The sequence below is a fragment of the Polypterus senegalus genome, chromosome 12 (assembly GCF_016835505.1).
Source record: "Polypterus senegalus isolate Bchr_013 chromosome 12, ASM1683550v1, whole genome shotgun sequence".
NCBI lineage: Eukaryota > Metazoa > Chordata > Cladistia > Polypteriformes > Polypteridae > Polypterus > Polypterus senegalus.
This window is the reverse complement of record NC_053165.1, coordinates 164,454,551-164,478,329: the sequence shown is the minus strand read 5'-3', so window position 1 is coordinate 164,478,329 and position 23,779 is coordinate 164,454,551. Positions and strand designations below refer to the sequence as shown.

The 23,779-nt window shown below is 42.3% G+C and overlaps 1 protein-coding gene across 3 annotated transcripts in view; it reads right to left on the bottom strand.

The window, feature by feature from the left end:
* Window positions 1-1,180: 1,180 nt before the first annotated feature.
* The window catches only part of LOC120540130 (carcinoembryonic antigen-related cell adhesion molecule 5-like), a 48,252-nt gene continuing 25,653 nt past the window's right edge, over window positions 1,181-23,779 (bottom strand). For 2 of the 3 annotated variants that reach the window (XM_039770626.1, XM_039770627.1), the window contains exons 6-9: window positions 21,346-21,612; window positions 10,070-10,163; window positions 8,693-8,768; window positions 1,181-3,248 (exon numbers count right to left, since the gene is read on the bottom strand). In XM_039770626.1, coding sequence (XP_039626560.1) covers window positions 2,745-3,248; window positions 8,693-8,768; window positions 10,070-10,163; window positions 21,346-21,612 — 941 coding nt within the window. In that variant the 3' untranslated portion in view covers window positions 1,181-2,744. The remainder of the gene's footprint in view (window positions 3,249-8,692; window positions 8,769-10,069; window positions 10,164-21,345; window positions 21,613-23,779) is intronic. The other variant, XM_039770628.1, reaches the window with a different exon arrangement.

Genomic DNA, 23,779 nt, shown 5'->3' with positions numbered 1-23,779 from the left:
TTATATGTATACTTGCATCTATTTAATTTCTTTTTTGGATATTAGCATATATGGTGTGGAGGTTCAGCCGCTTTACACACACAGACAGACCACAGAAGTATAAAAGTCCACACACGTTTAATATTCTCTTCGGCTTTTCTTCTGCCACCTCTACTCCTCTTCTCACAAGTTCTGTCCTCTGCCTCCCAACTCCGGCTCCTCTAATGGAGTGAGGCGGCCTCTTCCATAATGTCATGGATGTGCTTCAGGTGTTCCATGATGATCTTCCAGCAGCACTTCCTGGTGTGGCAGAAGTGCTGCAGTCCAAGGCTCTGTAATCATCCGGGCGCCCCCTGGCAGTGGCCACAGGCCCCAACAGGGTTGAGCTTCTATGCTGTGATCCCATACACCCCATGCAGACCACGGAGGCTGCCCTCTTGTGTCCCGGGGGAGGTATTGTCCCTCTTCCGGTTCTTCCACCTTCCAGGCGTTCCGGCTGGGCAGGATCCCCAGCCATCCTCCACAATGGTTACACGTGTTTGTTGTTGGGTATAACTAAATACAAAAGTCTTCATAATTATTGTATTTTATTCATGTAATAGCCTAATATAAGGCATGCAAAATTTTAAAAAGTAAACTCGGGGGTCATTTATTCTCACTCCTTAAAAATTACAAAATGAACTGAACATGAACGAGATCAAAATTGAGATGAACTGTGAACGTGAATTTATTCACTTTAATTGGTGTGAACTGAACTTTGAGCGAGTTCTTGTGAGGTGTGGACTTGCACAATACTGTCAAGAGATGGACCCCCTGGACCCCTCCACTCGTCTTGGGCTCCATACGGGCCTCGACTGGCACTGATTGTCATCTCGTTAACACAGAGTGATGAGTGAGGGTACTGAGCGTGTATGGAGTGAGCTGAGCGACTTCATGTGTTGTGACCTCAGGAAGGATTTCACAATTTGGGAAGCAGCATCGTAACACAAGGGCTCTCTGTATGAAGTTTCTTTGCATTTTAAAAATGACTTTTCTTATAAACAGATTGTTGTCTAAATTCAATGAAATACTTCTGTATTCCCAATAAGAGTTAACAGACCATAAACCTCAGTGTAAATAACAAATTCCCTTAAATAAAGAAACTGAGCAGCTACATTAGTGAATGAATCAACAAGCAAGCACTTTAATAAAAAACGTTCACACACAAAAAAAGGTTGAAAACTGTGAAAGAGAATTTCTGTATTGACATGGAAAAAATGAAGAAAAATGGAACAACAATATGTCCAAGTAAAGGAGACATCCATTTGCCTGATTGCAGAATTGGGTGGGAACTAAAAATTTGAATCCTTGGTCAGACTCCGGGTCTGAATTTGAGAAACCCCGACGCTACGTTGCAAACGTCACTGCAGTTGTTTCAAGTGCCTTTTCGACGTATTTACCCGTCTGTTAATTATACAGCGCCTTCAGAAAGTCCTCAGACCCCTTCACTTCTTACACGTGTTGTTACGTTGCAGCCTTGTGCTGAAGTCATTTCAGTTTCTTTAATCTTATCAAGCAACACTTAAATACCCCAGAGTGACAAAGCAAAAACACAACTGAAGAAATTATTGCAAATCTCACTTCGAGTACGCAGAGGGTTTACACAGCGCTTGGCTGTGGCAGCCATTCCAGCCTGGCATCTCCTTTGGCCTGACGTAACAAGCTTGACACTCCTGGATTTGGAGGATTTCTGCCATTTGTCTCTCAAACTCAGTCAGTTTGGATGGAGACCTTTGGTGTTCTGTTGTTTTAGGGCTCTGCTGAGGTGTTCTACCAGGCTCTGGAGGTGCCACTTACAGACATTCACAGGGTAGACACCCAAGTCATGGCTGTCTTAACGCATGGGCACACTGGGCAGTTGCCTGGGGGCTCCATGAACATAGGGACCCACGTTTTTTTCTGACTCCTAGGTATGTTTCTGTTTTGCTATCAAGGGCCCTGACACAAGCCACTCGTCTGTTGACTTTGCGTGGTCCTGTTGGAAGGTGTGCCTGTGGCCCAGTTGGAGGTCCAGAGCATTCTGGGGCAGGTCCTCATTAAGGTGATGGTCTATTAGGAACAAAGCTGGAGTGAAAAGGTCCCTGATGTTTTCATTCCCACAAATCCATTAAGCGAAATTCTGACTTCTGTACTTCTATGGCTCTTATATGCTGACGTATCACTCTGATGTTGCTCATCCGTTAGCTGGTTTGAATTTCATTTCACACAAGAGGAACTCAATTTATTGTTTCACACCAGGGCTCTTCTTTCATATTCTAATTACACCACTGGATGGACGAAGCCTGGAAATATGAAGAGAGTGGAAACTGTGTAACTGCCCTAGCTTGTCCTTCATGGTGTCCACTCGGTTGGGTGGCCTACAGTACACTTTCATGTTAATGTGAGCGTGCGAGGCCTATCTACTGGTATTTCACAATTATTAATATCTGATCAATTTTACGGTTGTCGTTACCTGATCAGGTTCCTTTTGAGCAGCACCCTTGATGGGATCGTATCAGTTGAAAGGCTGCTCTTGGACTTGATTTGCTCACAGTTTACGATGCCTCCAGTCTAACAGCTGGGCTCTCTCTTCCAGATGTGTCAGTGCTGCCATTTAGAGTTTGGTTGTGGTTGTGTTTCGCCCCCTTTGCTTTCATAATTGAGGTTCTGAGATGTGCCGCAGAGGAGAAATGTGAGAATAAGCAGAAACAGCGAAGCCCAAGTCCATTCCCTTTGTGTGCTCCACCTCAGTGTGTCGCACTGCTCCTATTGCTGCTCCCTTTCTTTTTAACCTCTGCGTACATACAGGTGTCCTCCGGAGCGGGCGAGTGCTCAGCCTCCTTACACGGGAGGACATCATACGCGGTGACATCTGGGGAGTCGTCCTTCGCCATCTCACCGTCTTCCTGCTTTTTGAATTTCAGGAAACTTACCGAAGCATATTGGAGTTCTTCATCCTCGCTTTGGGATTTTCCCTTTGAAAATTCACAACAGTCATACATGACATTATCTACAAATCCTTTATCATGGTCCTGGATTTCCTCAATGTTGTCACTGAGGGAGCAGTTATTGAAGTATAGTGCCATGTCGTCTGGATCGGCCGTAGTTTGGGTTTTCCTCTTTTGAGACTCAGCATAAGTCAGATGATTGTCTTCCTTTACTTCTTTGCGGTTATCACGTTTGTTTGTAACTCTGTTAAAGACCAGGTTATTGGAGTAGACAGCCATGCCATCATCTTCACTCGTGGTGTCCTGCACATTGAAAAACACACAAAACAAAAAACACCAGAGGTCATGGGAGGACAGCGTCTGTCTTCATGTCTATGAACACTGAAATCATGGAGCCTCTATGACACTGGAGTATATAGCGCCCTGTCTTCTTCATGACACGTGGTGCTCTGCACACTGAAAAACATTAAAATTCCAGGTCAGCTTAGTGCTGAGTTTTCATCATCAGACCTTCATTTACAAGAAAATGTAAGGTCATTGGAGTTTATTTTTATAAGTCACCCTAACAAACTCTACAATGACCTACAAGAGTCTTTACGACCGTCGGTTACGTGTTCAATTTGACTTTTAGTGTTTAGCCCGGGCCCGCTCTCAATAGTTGTGACTTTGCAGGTTTGACCGACAACACATCCCAAAGATTGGGCCGATGTCCGCCCAAAATAGGACTCTGTGGGATTAAGTTGATGTCCAGCATCCTCGAGGAGTCACGAGACAGCCACTAGGTGGTGCCAGTGCTCCTTCAAGATACTGGGATGTCTGACTATGTCGTCCAGGCAGGCAGAATTACATGCAGATGGGGGCTCAAGCAATGAGAAGGGTCTTACTGTAGCCTGCAATAGCTGTGACATAAGTCAGGTAATGGCCCACAACGTCAGTCATGAAGCACCCTTTGAGTGAGGAAAGCCTCCCACAAGCCAAATCTTAACCGGAGTGTCACGGGCACCTAATGTTAACCAGAGTCTAATGTGATGGGTGTTTCGTGATGTTGGGGCATTACATGACGGACCTCTGCAGTTACACTCCGATGGAAGCAGTTGGAACACCAGCATTGTTGGAAGGTTGCTGGAGCACCACGTGGCTCAAAGACAAGGACATTGTACTACCAGAGCCCACTTGAGGTACTAAATGGATTTTTTTCCTTTTCTCTTCTAGTCAAAGGTCTTGCTGCCAGGTGTTTGGCATGTCTGAGGTGGCTAGAAAATGAGCCTTTCCAAGTCTGTTGATAAGACCACCAGCATGTGAAAACTTAGAGGATTAACCTGACGTCTCTGTGGCTTTCCAAGACATTAGTAAGACAATAATCTGACACGTATGACGTTTGATGTCCACTAGTAAAAACACACTGTTGCTTCAGAATGAGCCTGTAGTCAAGTGAGGTCCGCAGCTGATTGCTGCACGCGTGGCTTTATGGAGGGGGGGAGGCGTGGTAGTGTGGCGAGAGCGTGACACGTGCAGTCCTCCACTTAAGTGCACAGGTGCACAAGTGCATCGCCCGTGGCTATAATCTATTCCAGGAGCTGCTAATTGTCACATCTGTGCCATGTCCCCATTTTAAAAGGGAGAAGCATGAATGCTAGGGAGGAAAAAGAATGGAAGGAAGAGGAGGAGGAGGAGGAGAAGGAGAAAAGAAAGAGCCAGTGTGGGAGTATGTGAGCGAAAGACAGCAGGATGCTGCGAGAAGAGCCCCTGAGGAGGAGTGTGGCCGACACTTGGTGGGGGCATTTAGAAGAGGTCACTCCAGCTGAGCAGTTCCGAGAAGCAGGAGAGACCTGGAAGATGAATGGATCACCGCGTAAGTCCAGGAAGACAGCGGGGGTCGAGGAAGGTTGGAGAGGAAGAGCACCAGCGTGAGCACCCTGGCCGTTGGGGACCCTAGTGGCAGTTGCAGTGAGGGACCCTGTATGTAGCCTGGGACAGAAGGCAACTGGACCAGTTAAAGGTCAGCTGTACCTGCTGATCGGACAACTCCTCTGCTGCAAGGCCTGTGAAGGACAAGCAGAGGATCCAGCAGAAAAAGGGAGAAGCATTGTTGTGTGTTTTTTAATGGATTTGTTTTTGAATTTTTAACCTTCATCAGTTCACCTCTTTTTATTTATTTATTTATTTATTTATTTATTTATTTATTTATTTATTTATTTGTTCACTTTGAGCACAGCACTATGGACACTCTTTGTTTTGTTTTTTTTTGTTGTTAATGAAAGCACTGGTCACTTCTGCACCTTCCCCTTGTTTCATGTGCTGTCCGCCTTTGTCCAGCTCATCCCGGTGATGACTATCAATGATGTCGGCTTCAAGAGACTCCCAAAACTGGAAGGGGGAGCACCTGCACCTACAGAGCACCCTGCCCCTCAAACTAAACTTTACAATCCCCAACTTTATAACCTGAACTTTTATAAATTACTTTATGACGTTACTTACTGTGAAAGCTTCTTCGTGACCCTCATTACAGTAAAGCGAAAATGGAATGGAAAAATGGAACTTGCTATATGAATGTTGCTATATATTGAGTATTATATACTGATTACATATATATATTTACGCAACATATTTTTAAATTTGGTTACATATATTTAAGAAACCACAAGTCTGTCACCTCTGAGCATGAAGGCTGCCAACTCTGTCACCTCTTTTGCAAAAGGGACCACCAGCTGCTGGACTTGTAGGGTCACTTCCTCTACCATCGAACGGGAAGCCCCATCATGTCCACCTCGTAGCAGGAAGTGGGTGTTCAGTTGTGGATCCCACGTCTGAGAAGGTACTTTGACTTTTCGATAGCGATTCTCTGTTTTGATTTGTGATCATAATGACCTTTGTGTCATTTCCTGATTTATTGTCTTAGTTTTTTCTTTTTATTTCCATCATGTGGTACCCCAACCTTCCTTCCTGTGGTTTTTGTTCTTCTACTACTAATATAGCACCTTATGCCTGAGTGCTTTTTCAAAATGGCTGAATGTCCAAAACAATACGAGTCCACTTTCTGCGTCAATGCTTATAATATGTACAGGCACAAAAATGGCTGCCAGGTGGATGCTGCACATTAGTGGTGCTTGAAATGGCTCTCCACATACTAAAGTGCTTTGAGGAGTGAGAAGAGTGCTATATAAGTGTAAAGAATTATTATTATGATTATTATAACCAGCCTGTCCTGGCCAACATTGAGAACACAAAGGAAACAAAGACCCTCATCAGTCAACCTCTAGTGAGACCCTTTAATTCTGTGGGTCTTAGAGGCTGTCAGTTGGGCACCTTCACCCATCTGTCTGTCTGTCTGTCTCTCCTTCCATGCCATCCACCCTTCCATCCAGTATCATTTAACAAACAGAGAGGAGGCCATTCCATCCATCGATCTCCTTGGGTTAGCTCACAGCTCCACTACGTCACTCATTTCGTGTATTTCAGGGTCTGTTTAGGTAACACTGGGCAGAAACCAACCCTGGACTTGGCACCTGGCCACCCTGGCACAGGAAGCCTACAGCCAGCCCAGATCGTTTATCTTTAGTACATTCTAAAATGACAATCACAAAGATTGCTTACCACATGAGTGCCATAAATAAAGGTGTGTAAAGCAACACTAGCGTGATAACAGTTGTGAGGGAAGTCCCAGACTGCTGCTTTAGAAGTTCCTCTATTTAGTAATATTAAAAACAAAAAGACATTTTATTTATAGAATGGCTTTCCTGTGCAAAAAAAAGAATATTTTCAAATTAAAAATTCTATTTTTGTAATTTTATGAGTCAACCTAGAAATGAGGATCAAAAAGAAAAAAAATGCAACTGGAAACAGGCGTCTTTAAATAAAAAGGGTGCAGAAAAACACAAAACAAGGACCCCCTGAGGTGCGTTACTCAGGTGTACATCGAGGGCTGCGCTTCAGTAGGCATCTCTGCTGATGCCCAGCCCTGTGAGTCGGCCTCCATCAGATGGGGACTTACAGTCAGCGGATCAAGGCTGTGAGTATCACTGCAGAAATGAAATACGAGCAGCAAAAGCTGTGCTCAGAGGGGCCCAAAGTGTACTGGGAAAAGTGACTGCACTGATCGGCGGTCTTCAGGGCCCAGTTGGTCTGACTCAGCCAGTCAGCAGCCAGCACTGAAATGGATTTGCCGCAGGACACACAAACTCACACAATCACAAACCCGTCCTGTGCCAATCAGCTTAAACCACACCAGTTTAGGGTCTGGAAGGACACTGGGAAAACAAGCCGAGGTCACTGGAGTTCTGGTTTTTGTCTGCCATGACAGATGGACCCTTTAAGTGGAAATTTTCTCCATGCAGGCTGTTAACTGATCTTCATCAGCTTGCCATCAGCTCACTCAGAATGGGATTTGACTGAATTACTTTACCCAAACTGGCATCACTCTGTGCCACTGTGTGTCTGCAATGTGGTGGGTGTGTGTTCATGTACAGTATGTAAGCTTCACGGAGTTACTGTTGATGCCACGTAGCTGTAAATCTGAGCCTCTACTCAGTGAAGGGTACAATACTCAAATAAAGGAGGAAAAAGACATAAGAGACCTTGTAGTTTCCTTGGTGAGTAACAAGGATCGACTGATCTGTCTTGTATGTCGTGCCTTTTATGTCTATCTCTACAATTATATGTCTGTTATATAGTGCCTTTCATGTTATGTAGTGCCTTTCCTATGTGTCTCTCCCTGTTATATAGTGCCTTTCACATCTATCTATCTATCTATCTATCTATCTATCTATCTATCTATCTATCTATCTATCTATCTATCTATCTATCTATCTATCTATCTATTGAGGCATATGAATGGGCATCCTGCCCAGTTAATAGAATAATTATTACCTGGACGGCAGGACCGAGAGAAACATCATTGGGCAGCTGGGCAAAAAGATCATATTGTGCCCAGCCAGTATAAAATAATGGAGGAAGCCAGAGCTTGGGAGTGGGTCCATCCCCCATATGCTAGGTGGCAGTGGTCCTTGTGTTAGAGCCCAGCTGGGACACTTGCAGGGGTGCTTGGTAAATGGAGTGTGGAAGTGCAGCCCTGCAGTCCTGTAGGGGTCGCTTGGGATCTGTAGAGGGTGCTGTCCGGCGAGGTCCACTCTACTTTGTCTATGATCCGGAAGTGCTTCATAGAGGGGAACAAATGAAATTGGAAGCATTCCTGGATCTGACATAAGGAAGTCTGCTGCCACAGATGGGTGAGTTGGAGTTGGGAGGCAGCGAACGAGGAAAGATAAGAAGACACAGCAGATCATTTATTGTATAATTGGTGGTTTATTATTATTATTATTATTATTATTATTATTATTATTATTATTATAAAGCTCATTCATTAGACAAGAGAACTGGGAAAAGGTGGCTAAGAGAAAAATAAAAATCTTTATTTTACTCTATTAAACGTGTGGTGTATTGCTGGGACTGTGGTTTTGGGCTCTCTGGCACCCTCTATTATTTAGTGTCTTTCATATCTATCTATCTATCTATCTATCTATCTATCTATCTATCTATCTATCTATCTATCTATCTATCTATCTATTATATAGTGCCTTTTATCTATCTATCTATCTATCTATCTATCTATCTATCTATCTATCTATCTATCTATCTATCTATCTATCTATCTATTATATAGTGCCTTTTATCTATCTATCTATCTATCTATCTATCTATCTATCTATCTATCTATCTATCTATCTATCTATCACAATAAGACTTCATACCGTCTCAGGCTTCTTCACGTTGGTCCCCTCAGAGCTCTGTGTTTCTTTTCCGTTCTCCATTTTCATGTTCCTTTTTCTTAAAAGAGAAGTATATAAAAATCATTAATGACGCCTTTAGCAGCTTGAAATGTCTTCCTAACAGGACAAGTCAAATTAAGGCAACAATGAAAGAGTCAACAGGTTAGCAATTCTGAAATTGAATCAGTTAATGTCTGGAAATAAAAGTAGAACCTGCGTATTTCTTCTCACACTCATGGACTCTTTTGATGGTCTGCGTCTTTTATTCATTTAGAGAACGAGATGAATAGAAAGTGCAGCCTTACCTTTAATCGTCTCATTACCCCAGTCAGATGGTCTTGGGGGTCTTCACTAGCCTCTCTTTCTCTGGCCCACCTTTTACTTTCTTTGTCTTCTTCTACCAGAGACCATTATGACCTTGTTATATTAATTTAATTTTTATTGGATTTAGCAGTGAGTACATATGAGTTACCCATCCATCCATTAGCAGGCTCACTTCTCTAAATTAAAAGCCTCAGCGTGTCCATGCAGCAGTGGGCACAATCGGGTACTCAGTCCGAGGAAGTCACAGTCTATGGCAGGGCACGTTCTCACTTACTCACACTGGGCTAATGTGGGATGTGGGTAGCAAATCCAGTTACACAGAGAAAAGCCCACCCTGACACATCAATGGCAGAGCTCAGGGTGAGACTCACAGAGAGGCTTGTGGGGCTGTCAGGCACCAGAAGTGCTAACCACTGCACCACCGTACTGTCTATCAAAGACAACTTGACTGATTAAGAATGTCATGTGTTAATTCATTATCTGCGCCCACTTATTCTGATTAAGTAAGCCTAAGTTTTAAATAAAATGATATCTGGGGTGTTGTTTCGTGGTTAGCACGGCAGCCTTATGGATCCTGAATTCTGCACTCAGATCCTGCCCTGGCCTGTCTGTGTGGAGTTTGGATGTTCTCCCTGTGCCTCTGGGTATTTCTGTTGTCCTCTTCATCCATCCAGGTTAAGGGTTCAATCAAATGAAGGGTTCAAGTGCCATACGAATGACTAGAACCCCATCTCAATCAGTTTCCTGCCTTGTGCCCAGCGCTGCTCTCCATCACCCTGGACTGAGTTAAGAGGGTCTCTTCATATTGTGGTATGCATGTCCTCATCTTAGTAATGAGGTGCTTGCTGAGTCGTCTTTTAGGGCCTAAATGGTGGGAGCCTGACTGGGATCAGTGACTGAGTAGCTGGGAGATATGAAGAGGCTTTTTATGGGTTTGCATGTCCTCCTCCTCAACTGACAGACCCAGGGCTCTCCATTTATTTTGTTTTATTTATGACTATTGTCAGCGTGTCAGGCGTGAGAGTGTGAACTTACTTTTGTAGATACGCAAGCAGGCACAACACCATCATGACTATCAGGGCCACTGATGAAATCGAAACAGCAATTGCGGTGATGTTCTCTTTATCAGCTGGAATACACAAGAGACAAGTACTTTGAGTTAAACAGCCACCTCTAACACCAATAACCTGTGAGGCCTAACACCAGTGTGTCAGCACTGAAATGCCAAGGCTGCGGGTTCAAAACCCACCTGGCATTCCACTACTCACAGGCTCAGCCTCAGAGGGAGCTGCTCCTCCAAGAACAGTTCAGGGAAGGCCCATCCATCTTGATGCATGTGGGCTTCGTGGTGGAGGGACAACCAGATCACCCGTCTCTCATTCCCTGGCTAAGCGGTGAGGGATGTGGAGGCAATGGTGGCCTTGTGCTCTTGAAGGACCTCTGGACCTGCTGAGGGGGCTTTAATACGTTTGGTTTACCTGTCATAGGCCTGCTAAACCCTTCAATGAAACGTCCAATCTGACACCTCACACCTTAACTTATGACAACTGAAAGATGTAGAATCTCGACCAAATGAATATGAAAAAGTTTTATCGTAATAACTAAAATGCAAAATAAAATCCACCTTAATAAAAGGACAAGTGTCTGTGTGTGTCGGCCTGGGGCTCTGTCTCTGTCATTATGCCATTTGGTATGAGATTCATCACAGCAGTGCTAATGTTTATGATGTGCCATCTGCTCAAATAAAACATGCAATGTATTTTATTACTACATGCATTAAAAAATACATTCCAACAGATGGCACACTGCAAACTTAAATGTCATCCGATAAGAGGAGCCTGTCACACACGTGCGCAACGGAGGCAGCTAAAGGGCCTGAATAACGGTAGTTCCATACCAGCCCAGGGGTTGGCGAGGTGCCTTGACTTTCTCCCACATGGTTCTGGTGCCCGTGAAGATGTCAGTTCTGTTTCTGACATCAATGACGACATCACTTCCAGCACCTCTGCCAATGATGACATCACTTCTGGCCCCGGGTGATGTCACATCCAGCCACCATCTTTGCACCTTTAAATCAGTTCTGGTTTGGACTCGAACCTGAACACAACTCAACAAATAATAGCCATTTTGCAGCCAGGGTGGCTTCCCCAAACCTTTTTGGATGCCTCATGTCATTCCTTGTTACAGGTCCCTTTAGGTTTTGGCAAAGTCCCAGCATGCTTATTATAGAGCAATGTGAATGAATTCCTGCCGATTTCCAAATAAGTCTTCAATCTTCCTTCACTAAGATGATGTCCTTTGTCCCAGATCAAGATAACTGAACACATGCGTTTCCTGTGGCAGGTAAGTTTGGACTTGGAGAGATAAGTAAAGCGAGTCAATTCAGTATTGGACACCATTGTAGATTCTTCATAAACAAGTTATGTCTTCTGGGGTTTCTCTTGAGATTGCTGTTAGAGGACTAGAAGTGACTTTACACCTGAGACGTACGTAAAACGTTTAGCGTCTGAGCGTAGGGCATTCCTGAGATTTGAGAACTAGTGATGTCAGTGATCTCAATTTGGATCTGCTTTTGGGCGTATTATAGATCATTTTTAGAGTTTCCGGTATGATATACAATTTTTATCTGAATTACAGGGAACAAACAAGTGCATTGTGGGATTCAGCCTGCCTGAACGGTCCTAACTTTTTTCAAGACTGCGTATGAATTATATTGTGTTTAAAATCTGATTAGTGATTTGCATTGGTAATTCTATACTGTACATACCCATAGCTGCTCATTCCCAAGTTTGGCTAAACATTCAATCCTACTAATAACAACAATATTTATTTCTACAGCACATTTCATACAAAGGCTGGAACTCAAAGTGCTTTACAAAATGTCAAAGAAATACAGAAGGAGGCCTGAATCTGCAGATGATGAGTTCCAAGACTGACTGTGGGTGCCAGAAACTGTAGAGAGTAGAGAATCCTATATAAGAGTCATGTTTCATTTATATACATAACTATGATAAAGTTCAATTGATAAATTACACACAATAAGAATAAAATACATCACACATTATTATACTTGTGCTCTCTCTGTCTCTCCCGAATGAACAGAATTCTGACATTTTAGCTTAAAGTGGTGGCTCTGAGGCTGAGGATCTGAGCTGATATTTGGGGGGCTGCCGATTCAAATCCCGCTACTGTCAGAAGGGATCTGACCCCTGGAGCAGGACCCTTAACTAAAAATCACTCCGAGGTGCTGGACAATGGCTGACCCTGCTCTCTGACCCCCATAAAGGTCATACAAAGCCACAATCACTGCTCAGGGATTAATAAAGAACATCAAATCAAAAAGTCAAACCCTCAAGAGACGATGGAGAAATGAAAAACATCTCATACACATCCAAAAGTTAAAGATGTTTTTATATTACAATGTTATAATTATTTTTTTAAAAATATCTTAGCCTATGGTGGGTGCTCACCGGCCTCTCCGGTCTTTGTTCTTTATCATTGACTAGCTGTCCCCCGCAGCTTCGTCCATATAGAAGTGAAACGGGACATTTAGGAGGGCCCTGCCTGGCTCCCCACACCTGACGTCACGCTTCCCCCTCCCCTCGACCCGCAGTCTCTGTCTCAGATTATCACAAATATATCACTTCTGCAAGCGAACTATGATATTTAGCATGATAAGAGAAATCGCAAAATCAAACACAATGTTCAAGAAAATTATAGAAAAAAAAAACCAATCTTAATGTGTTAAGTAGTTGTCTCGTTCACTAACTAAGCAGAGGTAAGGAGCACCCAGAGGCTGATGTGTGCGTGAGAGAGGAGGGTCCCACCCCTCGGCCCACTGCGTGTCTCTCAGATTCACACAAATAAACTGGTACCACAAGTGAACTATGACACATAGTGCGATGAGGGAAGTCACAAAATCAACCGGAATATTCAAGCAAGTGGCAGTTCAGGGTGTGGGGTGCTGATGGGGGCAGAATTGGCTCAGGGTGATGGTGTGAGGAACCTCATCAGAACTGGCGATGTTAAGAGTGGTGACCAGCAGGGGGCAGTGCTGGGGCTGCTGCTATTTTTAATATATATCAATGTTTTTATAAAAAATATAAGTAACAAGTGGGTTAAGTTTGCAGATGAGACTAAACTAACTGGATTGGCAGATAATTGAGAATCCGTTGAATCATCACAGAAGGACTGGCACAGCAGACAGGCTTGAGCAGATTTGTGGACAATGAATTTTAATGTCAGTAAATTTAAAGAATTACATGTAGGAAGTAAAAATGTGGGGTTTGAATACACAATGGGCCGTCTGAACATTGAGAGTCCACCTTATGAGAAGGACATAGAAGGTGTAGTGGACTCTAAACTATCGACTTCCAGACAGAGTTCAGAAGCCATTAAGAAGGCTAACAGAGTGTCAGGTTATATAGCGCCTTGATGTGTGGAGTACAAGTCACCAGAGGAATTGCTCAGCCTTTATAACACACCAGTGAGGCCTCATCTGGAGTCCTGGGTAAAGTTTGGGTCTCCATAAAGACATAACAGCACTAGAGAAGGGCCAGAGAAGAGCGACTAGGCTGATTCAGGGCTACAGGGGATGAGTTATGAAGAAAGATTAAAAGAGTTGAGCCTTTAAGAAGATTAAGAGGAGACTTGATTGAAATGTTTAAAGTTATGAAGTGAATTAGTCCGGTGGATCGAGACGGTGACTTTAAAATGAGTTTATGAAGAACATGGAGACACAGTTGGAAACTTGTTAAGGAGAAATTTCGCAGACACATTAGAAGTTTTTCTTCCCACAGAGAACCACAGAGACTTGGAATAAATGACCATGTAGTGTGATAGACAGGAGGACTTTAGGGGCCTTCAAAACTCCACTTGATGTTAATTTGGTGGACTGCCGAGCTTTCTTGGACTGAATGGCTTGTTCTCGTCCAGATTGTTCTCATGTTCTCTTAGGCTTTGAAGAACCACCAGCATCACTACATGTAATTTGGTGCCCTGGGGTGGTAATTAATCAAAATGATGGGGTCATTGGCACAAAACAACAGTGTGATGACGCAGTATGGACAGTAAGGGTGCTGGAGGCAAAAGGCTGGTTCATACTGTTCTTAACATGTCTGGGTGGCAAAAATGATGTGAGACCCTGAGACCTGCCACCGCGCTCAACGCTGAAGGCCTGTGCTGGGTTTTCATAGCACACTGCACACAAAATGCAGAATTTGTTTGTTGCTAGAATTTTCCATTTAAATTTCTTTCGGCCACAGTAAACCACACCTAGCAGGGCTCCACTTTAGTTACAAGCAAAGAAAAAACAAATTGAAATTAGATTTCAAAAATTGAATGCATACAACAAATAAATGATTCACACTTACATAAAAACAGGAATGTAATTCAGAGAAGTAAAGTTCTTAAATACAGAATTTTTTTATGTTTCTGAATGTGAGTTGAATAATAAGGTCAGCTGGCCAGGAAGGACAGAAAAAATAATAAAAACTCCAATAAAGCAGGAGAAAAAAAAAAAAGCAAAATGTGCAGAATTCCAAGGCCAAAAAACCCTGCGGCCCCTCACAGAGACGTCCTTAAGTTGTTCCTCGCTATCTTTAAGGCTTCGTTTTAAGAGGAGTTAATGCAGCGGATCTCATGACACGTTGGGGTATCTGCTGTCATTCAGACATCACTGGCGGTGGCTTAGGACTTTGATCAGGTGGTGGCGTCACAGAAGAACCTGAGGACTCATTTGAACTCCGACTTTCAAGTTTCTTTTAATTTTTACCCCATGCGGGTTTGGCTCCTGCGTCACATTCGAGGCTTTTGTCAGCAGATGGTTTTTCACTGGAGGTCCCAGATCTTGGCTGACTATGTGTAGGCCCTCACATGTGCTGCTCTCCTCTTTCCTGATTGGTCAAATCATTTTGTCCACAAGTGACATTAATCTTTGGGGACGTCATTTCCAGGTGTTGTGAACTTTTGATCAATGTGACTTGTTCTCTGAGATTTAGTCCCTTCATTTTTTAAGGATCTTTGAAGGCTACTCAGGTTGTTCCTACTCAGCTTATCTCTTTGCTTAAGTATATTTGCTGAAACTGTTGTACTTTTGTTTGATGAATTTGTTTAATTTTTCATATTATTTACCAAATAGCAATGTGTGGTCAGACATGCAAAAATGGAATTTTACTGAACTCCATACACAGGACTATAAACTCGACCAAGTCCAGGTCTGTTCACTCTCCTCTCTGCCATTCTGCATTTCCATTTATTCTGAAGAGTGCAGCTGTTTGTTCGGTCATTTGTTTCTTATTTCCCTCTTTGTTTTTTCACTCACCTGTTTTGTTCACTGGTTTGTTTTCTCTTCTTGTTTGTTTAGTTTGTTTAATCATTCACTCTGTCTGTCTGTCTGTCTGTCTCTTTCACTTGTTCATTCATTCACTCACTCGTTCAATCATACGCTGTGTTTCTGTCTGAAGGGAGCCCTGGCTGTTTTAGGGGCTACACTTACAGAATCTGCCAGGAGGTACAAACTAAGCAGGGGGGACAAGACGTTGAGACTGACAGAAAAGAGAATGAAGAATAAAGTAACCAGACCCCCGTATGTTCTCAGTTCAAGACGTCCTTCAGGACGTTAAAAATCACCAATCAGATCAATTCGACTCAAAACAGTCAAGAGCAGACCAGTCTGATATTCACACTGGGAACTGGACAAGCGACATCGAGGGGCTGAGCTCTGGGGTGGCCTGCTTTAGCCACACGCTCAATACTTCAATATGACTACATGTTTGTGCCCCAGTAATGAAAAACTTCATAGAAAAAAATGGTGCTGAGAACAACAAAGTGATGTGCCACACACGTGGAGGTAGATGTTGTATTTCCCATGGAGGACACAGAAGTAATCCTCAAAATATATCAAGATGCTAAAAGAGAGATAGGGTGCCAGGTAGGTCAGGGCTTGAACCAAACACAACTGACGCCAGCATAGAGCTGTTTGAATCTCATGAATAAAATATGATCTGCGTGGCTTTCTAATTCCACTAAGTTATTGAACGTACAAACTGTGTCAAGGTGGTCATACACTCTTAAGAATGAAGGGACCAGAGTGCTTCTTCTGAGCAATGCCATAGGGGAACCATTTTTATTTTTCAAAAGACCTACATGAAGGTGCCAGAAAGAACCCTTTATTAGAACATCAGAACAATCGAGATGAGAACAGGCCAGTCCTGTCCACTTAATTCTTCCAAAAAAACATCAAGTCGTGTTTTAAAAGTCCCTAAAGTCCTCCTGTCTATTGTACTACTTGGTCGCTTATTCCAAGTGTCTGTCGTTCTTTGTGTAAAAAAAAACTTCCTAATGTTTGTGCGAAGTTTCCCCATCACAAGTTTCCAACTGTGTCCCCGTGTTCTTGATGAACTCATTTTAAAGTTACCTTCAGATCCACTGCACTAATTCCCTTCATAATTTTAAACACTTCAATCATGTCACCTCTTAATCTTCTTTATTTAAACTATGAAGGCTCAGCTCTTTTCATCTTTCTTCATAACTCAACCCCTGTAGTCCTGGAATCAGCCTAGTCGCTCTTCTCTGGACCTTCTCTTGTGCTGTTATGTCCTTTTTGTAGCCTGGAGACCAAAACTGCACACAGGACTCCAGATGAGGCCTCACCAGTGTGTTGTAAAGCCTGAGCAGAACCTCCTTGGACTTGTACTCCACACATCAAGGCGCTATATAACTTGACAGTCTGTTAGCCTTCTTAATGGCTTCTGAACACTGTCTGGAAGTCGATAGCTTAGAGTCCACTATGACTCCTAAATCCTTCTCATAAGGTGTACTCTCGATTTTCCGAACGCCCATTGTGTATTCAAACCTAATATTTTTACTTCCTATGTGTAATATTTTACATTTACTGACATTAAATTTCATCTGCCACAAATCTACCCAAGCCTGTCTGCTATTCAACTCCTTCTGTGATGATATAACGGATTCCAAATTATCTGCTAATCCACCTATCTTGGTATCATCTGCAAACTTAACCAGCTTGTTACTTATATTCCTATCTAAATCATTTATAAATGTTTAAAATAGCAGCGGCCCTACCACTGCCCCCTGCTGGTCACCACTCTTAACATCGGCCAGTTCTGATGAGGCTCCTCACACCATCACCTCTGCTTCCTGTGTCTGAGCCAATTCTGCACCCACCTAAAAACAGCACCCTGAACTGCCACTTCTTTTAATTTGATGCCCAACCTGTCATGTGGCACCTTATCAAATGCTTTCTGAAAGTCCAGATCAATAATCTCATCTGCTCCACTCTGATCGTATCCTTTTGTTGCCTCCTCATAGAATTTCAACATGTTAGTAAAACACGACCTCCCTCTTCTGAACCTACACTGACTGTTCCTAATAACTCCTGTCCTTGCCATGTGTTGCTCAATCTTATCCTTAATAATTCCTGTGATGTTTCATGTTAAGCTTACTGGCCTCTAGTTGCTCTGATCTGCCCTGTCACCCGTTTTATATAATGGGATGATATTTGCCATTTTGCAGTCATTCAGAATCTCTCCTGTGGCCAGTGACTTATTAAAAATATGTGCCAAGGGTTTATATCTGAACTCGCCAGCCTCCTTAAGAACTCGAGGGTCAGTATGATCTGCTCCTGGTGATTTGTGTATTAATGTTGTGTATTAATTTAGATCTCTAACAGGCTCTACACAGTGAATAACCAGGATGGAAATCAGGGGGTCCTGATATTAAAGGGGCTCTCGCTGAGCACAAACACACAGGATGACTACAGGTTTTCTTCATCTGTTAGTGTCCTGCTAGTGGCTTACCGTACATCAGCGTTTCTCAGCCTTTAAGTATTTGCGACCCGAGTTTTCATAACAGTTTTAAAACCTCTTAACGCGCACACGTACCAGTCCCGGGACATAACAGCGTTTTAAAAACGTTACAGTAATGTGTGCATGCCCATCTGCCATGCATCTCGACACCCTACCCATCAAATGAAACTTCAAAGTCTCGTCTTTCCGATGATATAAACCATTTTGACACACAACAACCACAGCACTGACACTAAAGCCTTTTTTACAGAGAAGTACATACTTTTAAGAGTTGACTTTCCCTACCTTTGAAGACCCCCTGCAAGTCAAACATCAATATTTCCGAGCAGTATTGATCCCATGGTGTCCGTAAGGCTCCAGCAAATATAATCCAGTAAAACGATTTAGGTCCAAAACACACGATATATTCTCAAAGGGACAAAAACTCCAGAAAACGTTTCATAACTTGAGACCACCTAAGTAATTTTTTTTCACTTATATTGCTCATATTAGACGTAATTTGTTTCTGTCGGCGATAACCATGCTACTGCATGAAACACGGAAGTGTTAGCTTTCGAAAGACACCTAAGTTGCCCAATTACGACGAGTCTGGGGTTGACTGGCACCTCGTATAGCCAACCAGTGTCACAGAAAGCTTGCAGGGTGACGTATAGCTCTGAACGCTGGTAGAATCTACCAGTTTGATTGGACACTGTGACTGACACTCAAAACTTACAGCCAATGAGCAGCCGAGCATTTTGATATGTAACTTGCCATACTAACTTGTAAAAAAACGATCGGGCTGCGTGAAGGTGGCATTTGTGCCAGTCTGCAGAGTTGGTGCGTGGTTGTTTATTGTGATTTCGCCAAGTTTTTTCGCAGTTTAAATATGAATAAAAGTAGAAGTTTAAACATAAATAAACGCTCGATTAAATAATAGATGCATGTACGCGTTGCAAAAGTATTCAACCGGCAACCGCGAGGTATAATGGGAGAGAGTGACGTGACATGCCCTTGTGCTTTCTGCTTGCTAGTGATTGCTGCCATCAAGTGGCACATGGAAAAACGCTGAGCTGTGTTGTAACAGTTTGTAAAATAAATGTATATAGTTTGTGTGCATTTTATAAAAAAAGTAAAAATAAAAATATAAATATATTTTTGGCCCATAACTTGTATTGACTATTTTTACATAGAAATGTGTATTTTTATTGTTTTATTATGGAACATGAATTTCCATAACTAATAGAGTGACACTGTGTGTAGATATAGATTCCTTTAGGTGTAAGCTTTCAGTAGAGCCCTCATTGATATCTGTGGGTTGAAGCATTCAAAAGTTATTACACTTTTAACATACGGTCCAAAATGTGGATAATGGTCCCTCTAAAAAGCCCCTGGACATGCCCACATAAAAACTGGTGTAAAAATGTCATTTGTACAGGTATTCTTTTCAAATTTGAAATGTGAGTAGTCAACAAGTTATTCTGTTGGTACATAGTGTGTTTCTGTCCCCACCTACCTACTGCAGCTTTATTTTCCTTTATTTTCATAAAAAAACTTAGGCGAGAACAAAAAAATTTGTTTTTTTTGTGAGTTCTAATGTGCATAACTTTTGATCAGTCACACCTACAGTGATTCTGACTACTAAGGGTGAAACTAGAGAATGTTACCTTTACAAAGAGACCAGACATGTGTTTATACTCCAGATAGTTCAATAACAGCAATGATTCTAATTTGGAGAGGTCGAATTACAAGCGATTTAGCAAAAATGACCCCGAATGATAAGGGTAATCGCGCTCCCCCTAACGTTTTTTTGAAATGTAGATGTACATTTTATTATACCTACTTAACTTTTATTGACATTTATCTAACTCTATATTTATTGTTCTAGTATCAGAATGGAGTTTAAGTTAATATGTTTTGGTTTCAGTAGATGTTTTTTTTCATATTTTTGATTCTTGTTTTCTTTTTTCACATCTTTGTGCCCCCCTTTTTGTTACTTCGCACTCCCCCTAAGGGGGTCTGCCCCACAGGTTGAAAACCAATGCCGTACATTAAAGGTTTCCGTTTTCTTCAACATATTAGTAAGTTATTTAAAGCACCAAGAACCAATTTCACAATCAAAAAATCCATCCCATAATGAAATGGTCATGCAGTGGTTCTACAAGGAGCCACACAACCCAGTAAAGAGCCATAAAATGCCATTACAGAGTCCTTCATTTTAAGAGTGTAGATAGCATTGTGATGGAGCAGCGCGCCCAGCGTCTTCATGAGCCAACAGCTAATAAACGATCTTATTATATGAGGGGCTTTGATGGTGGCATTGCTTTGATTTGAGTCTTCACGGTTGTTGTGTACAGCACTGGAGAGGCCATGACACCCCCAGTCTCCGCTCCCCAGTAACACCCAGATGTGCCTTCCTATATTCATGTATTGAGAAGCTGATCACTTTAACAAATAGACAAAGCTTAAGGAAAAAAATAAATAAATAAAAATCATGACCACCAAAGTAACAATAAATATATTCCCTGACCTCAAGTGACAAACATCCACATCTGAAATGATGAAAACTCCAATCCTGTTGGGAGAACCCAGAGAGCCGAGACACAGACACTCACTTGTTTGCCCATCCAGTCCTTTTCTAAACCCACTTATTTGAACCCGAGGTCATGGAGACTGGCTGACTGCTGTGTGTCCTCCTATGTGACACTTCAGTGTTTAGTGACTCCGATCCTCTCCTCTGTTCTCGCATTTCTCCTTGTAGTTTGTACTGTTGTGTTGTGTTCCTGAGGCGGCCATGACAGACTGGCCATCTAGCTTAGTGAAGAGGATTACTGGATGAAGAAAACAAGAAATAAAATGTTGTTGTTGACTGAAATGTCACATTAGGAGTTTGAATTTTCTCCTTCTGTCTGGGTGGGTTTCCTGCTGGTGGTCCCGTTTCCTCCCACTGTCCAAAGACATGCAGGTTAGGTGAACTGGCGATGTTAATATGCCTAAGGTGTGTGTGTGTTTGGAGTGTGTGTGTGTGTGTCTGTGTGTTTGCCCTCTGATGGACTGGCACCCTGTCCTGGTCTGTTCCTGCCTTATGGCCCATGCTATCTGGGATAGGCTGCAGCCCCCCACCTTGTGACCCTGGTCTGGTTATAAGTCGACAGGACAAAAGCATCTCCCCCTGCAGTTTACTGGCACTACTGCCACACAACACACTTGGCATTGGTTCATATTTTCAATTTGTGATTGGCAAAGACCAGACGTGCCCATGATACAATTGTCAGCAGAGGCTAAAATATTTGAACTAGAATTTGAAAATTTGCAAATATCACTGTGTATTCATATTAATCTGTGACACATTTATAAAAAAAGAAAAATGTTAAATTAGGGTAGACTTGTAAGAATTTGATGCTGTAAAATGAATAATTTGCTTTTTAATAAAAATAATTAACCTTTCAGGGTGAATAAGAACAGCAAAGAGTTGAGTTTTTCATTTCAGGACAGTTTACTTACACATGACCTCCAGGGTCAAAGCTGTCGAGTTTTCTCGTCCATACTGATTCTCCGCCTGACAGACGTAACTCCCGCTGTCGGTTTGCGTAGCTTTACGGATGAGCAGCTCCTGTCTGAATCCTCGGGGTGAATCGGAGGGTCCATCTACCTTAAACCAGGTGTAATTGGCAGGTGGGTTGGCCTTGGAGGTGCAGCTCAGTGTCACAGACGTGCCTGCTGGTATCACTCCATGAACATTTGTGACAGCAGACGTGTTTCTTGGACGATCTGAAACAGAATTGAAACGTTTCTACTCAGTGGACGCTCTAAGAAAATAAAAGGACTTGATGTTATGAACATCCTGAAAAACTGAAGCACAAGTTTCATTGTGACGATGAGTGTACAGTAGTTAGGATTTTTAAGAGCATTTGTGAAATGTCTGAGGAAATGAAATTGAAATATGAAGAATAGAAAGCAGCCCTGCGACAATAACAAGCAAATGAAAGTAAAGAGCAGTGGAGTTAATTTATAAAACTGAAAACCACCCAACCTCCATATTACTAGAAATATGAAATAAAATTCAATGAAATACTAAGGGGTCTGGCAATTCTACATCTGAGCACACACAGACTTCCATATTATGCTGTTATTTCACATTTTAATAATAAATGTTTTCAAGTCAGGAAAGCAGAAGTTTCGAGTTGCAGGAGCTGCACATTCATTACTAGTGTTGATTGGTGAAGTCTCCCTAAACACTTTTTGAAGTGAATTTGGGTTCACCAGTGTCCTTTGTAGCGGGGCGAGTGATAAGGCAGAGTGAGACCCAAAATAGTTGTGTGCCAACCGGACAACCCCCATTTAAAAAAAAACTCAACACACACATGTTGGCACCACAATAAACAACGGGCTCATAGCCTCTTATTGCCCTCTAGTGGCGTTCCTAGGAAGGACTTCTCTGGAGTCGATCCCTGACAGTCAGGCTCTCTGTTCCAAATGAGACCCCGCCTTCCTGAGACATCTCCCTATTAAATCAGCCAGAATGAAAGGGGAGGGGCTTCTCCGGCTCACTTGCTGTCAATAGCTGGTTGATGTAAAGAGGACAAGACTGTTATCATCAGTGCCCCCTCTCGTCTTGAGGTGCACCACATACCATAGGTAAGCCTGGAAGGCGACTCTCTGCCACACGTCTGAAAACTTGACATGTGCCCAGTGTTGACAAACTTGTTTTTTAATCCTAGAGCCCCATGATACTCTGCAAGACCAGTGTGACATCACAGAGCTGTAGCGGTCATGTTGGATGGGGATGTCACTACCTGATCTGAGCTGCAACTTTCACTGAATTTGACAAAATCCAACACGTCTTCATTTTGACAAAACTTCAGGTAAAGTAAATTGATCAGGGTTCAAAAATCACTATTCATTAACACATGCAGACACAAATGTCACTGCACTACACAGAAGTGTCTGTGACTTTCGCCTCTTGTTTGGATTTATTTTGGACCTCAGCATTGAAACCCCTTTTCAGTCTTTAATGTCCGTCTCCTGGCTGACTCTCAAATCTCGTCATTTTGCTGACATTACAAATCTGCTTATCATTTATACAATGCTAGTGTCATGTCACCTGACCGCCGTCCTCACTTATGTGACGTCACTGAAGGTGGGTTATAAATATGGCAGGACTTCCTCTGTGAATGATCTCAACTTATTAGGGTCAGTTAGTTGTTTCTTCTTCAAAGTTGGCCGAGCCTCAGGTATCGGTTTTGGTTTCTGGACTTTTTTTATTTTAATTTTCTTTTTGCTCCTCGTTTTGATCGTTCATTTTGATTGCCTTACTGACTTGACTGGGGCTGCCAACTCTCTTATTCTGGCAATGAGGACATTTGGGTCGAGAGATGAGGACTTTTGAGGAGGCCTTTGATGCTGTAATACGCCTTTATACTGTCTGAAGGTTTTTAAAATGATATAAATCTTCAGGATCAGATTATCACTCTAATTATGATGTGATGGCCACAATCACAGTCACTGGCAGACTAATAAGCCATTAAATATTCTGAATACGTCGAGCCTCTTAAATTAACAGATAACTTAACTGTCGTAAACCTGTAAGAATGATACATGTGGAAAATTCACTTCTAGTAAAATAAAAATCATTTTACTCTTTTCAATTGAGTTTATTTGCATTTTTCTACATTCTTTATTATTTTTCCACTGAAGTTATTTGTCTCAATAAATCTGATAAATCTGATAAAACGAGGAGATTGTTGTTCATGTCGTCTGTGAACTCACACTTTCTGTTTAACATAACGGGTATTCATGAACTTAGGTAAATGAAAGAACGATGAAAATATGAAATTATTTGACAAAGTGACTTATTACTTGATCAAGTGACAACTAAAAGAAATTATTACATTTAAATGACAGAATAAATATGTGAATTTCTTGTTAATTAACTGAA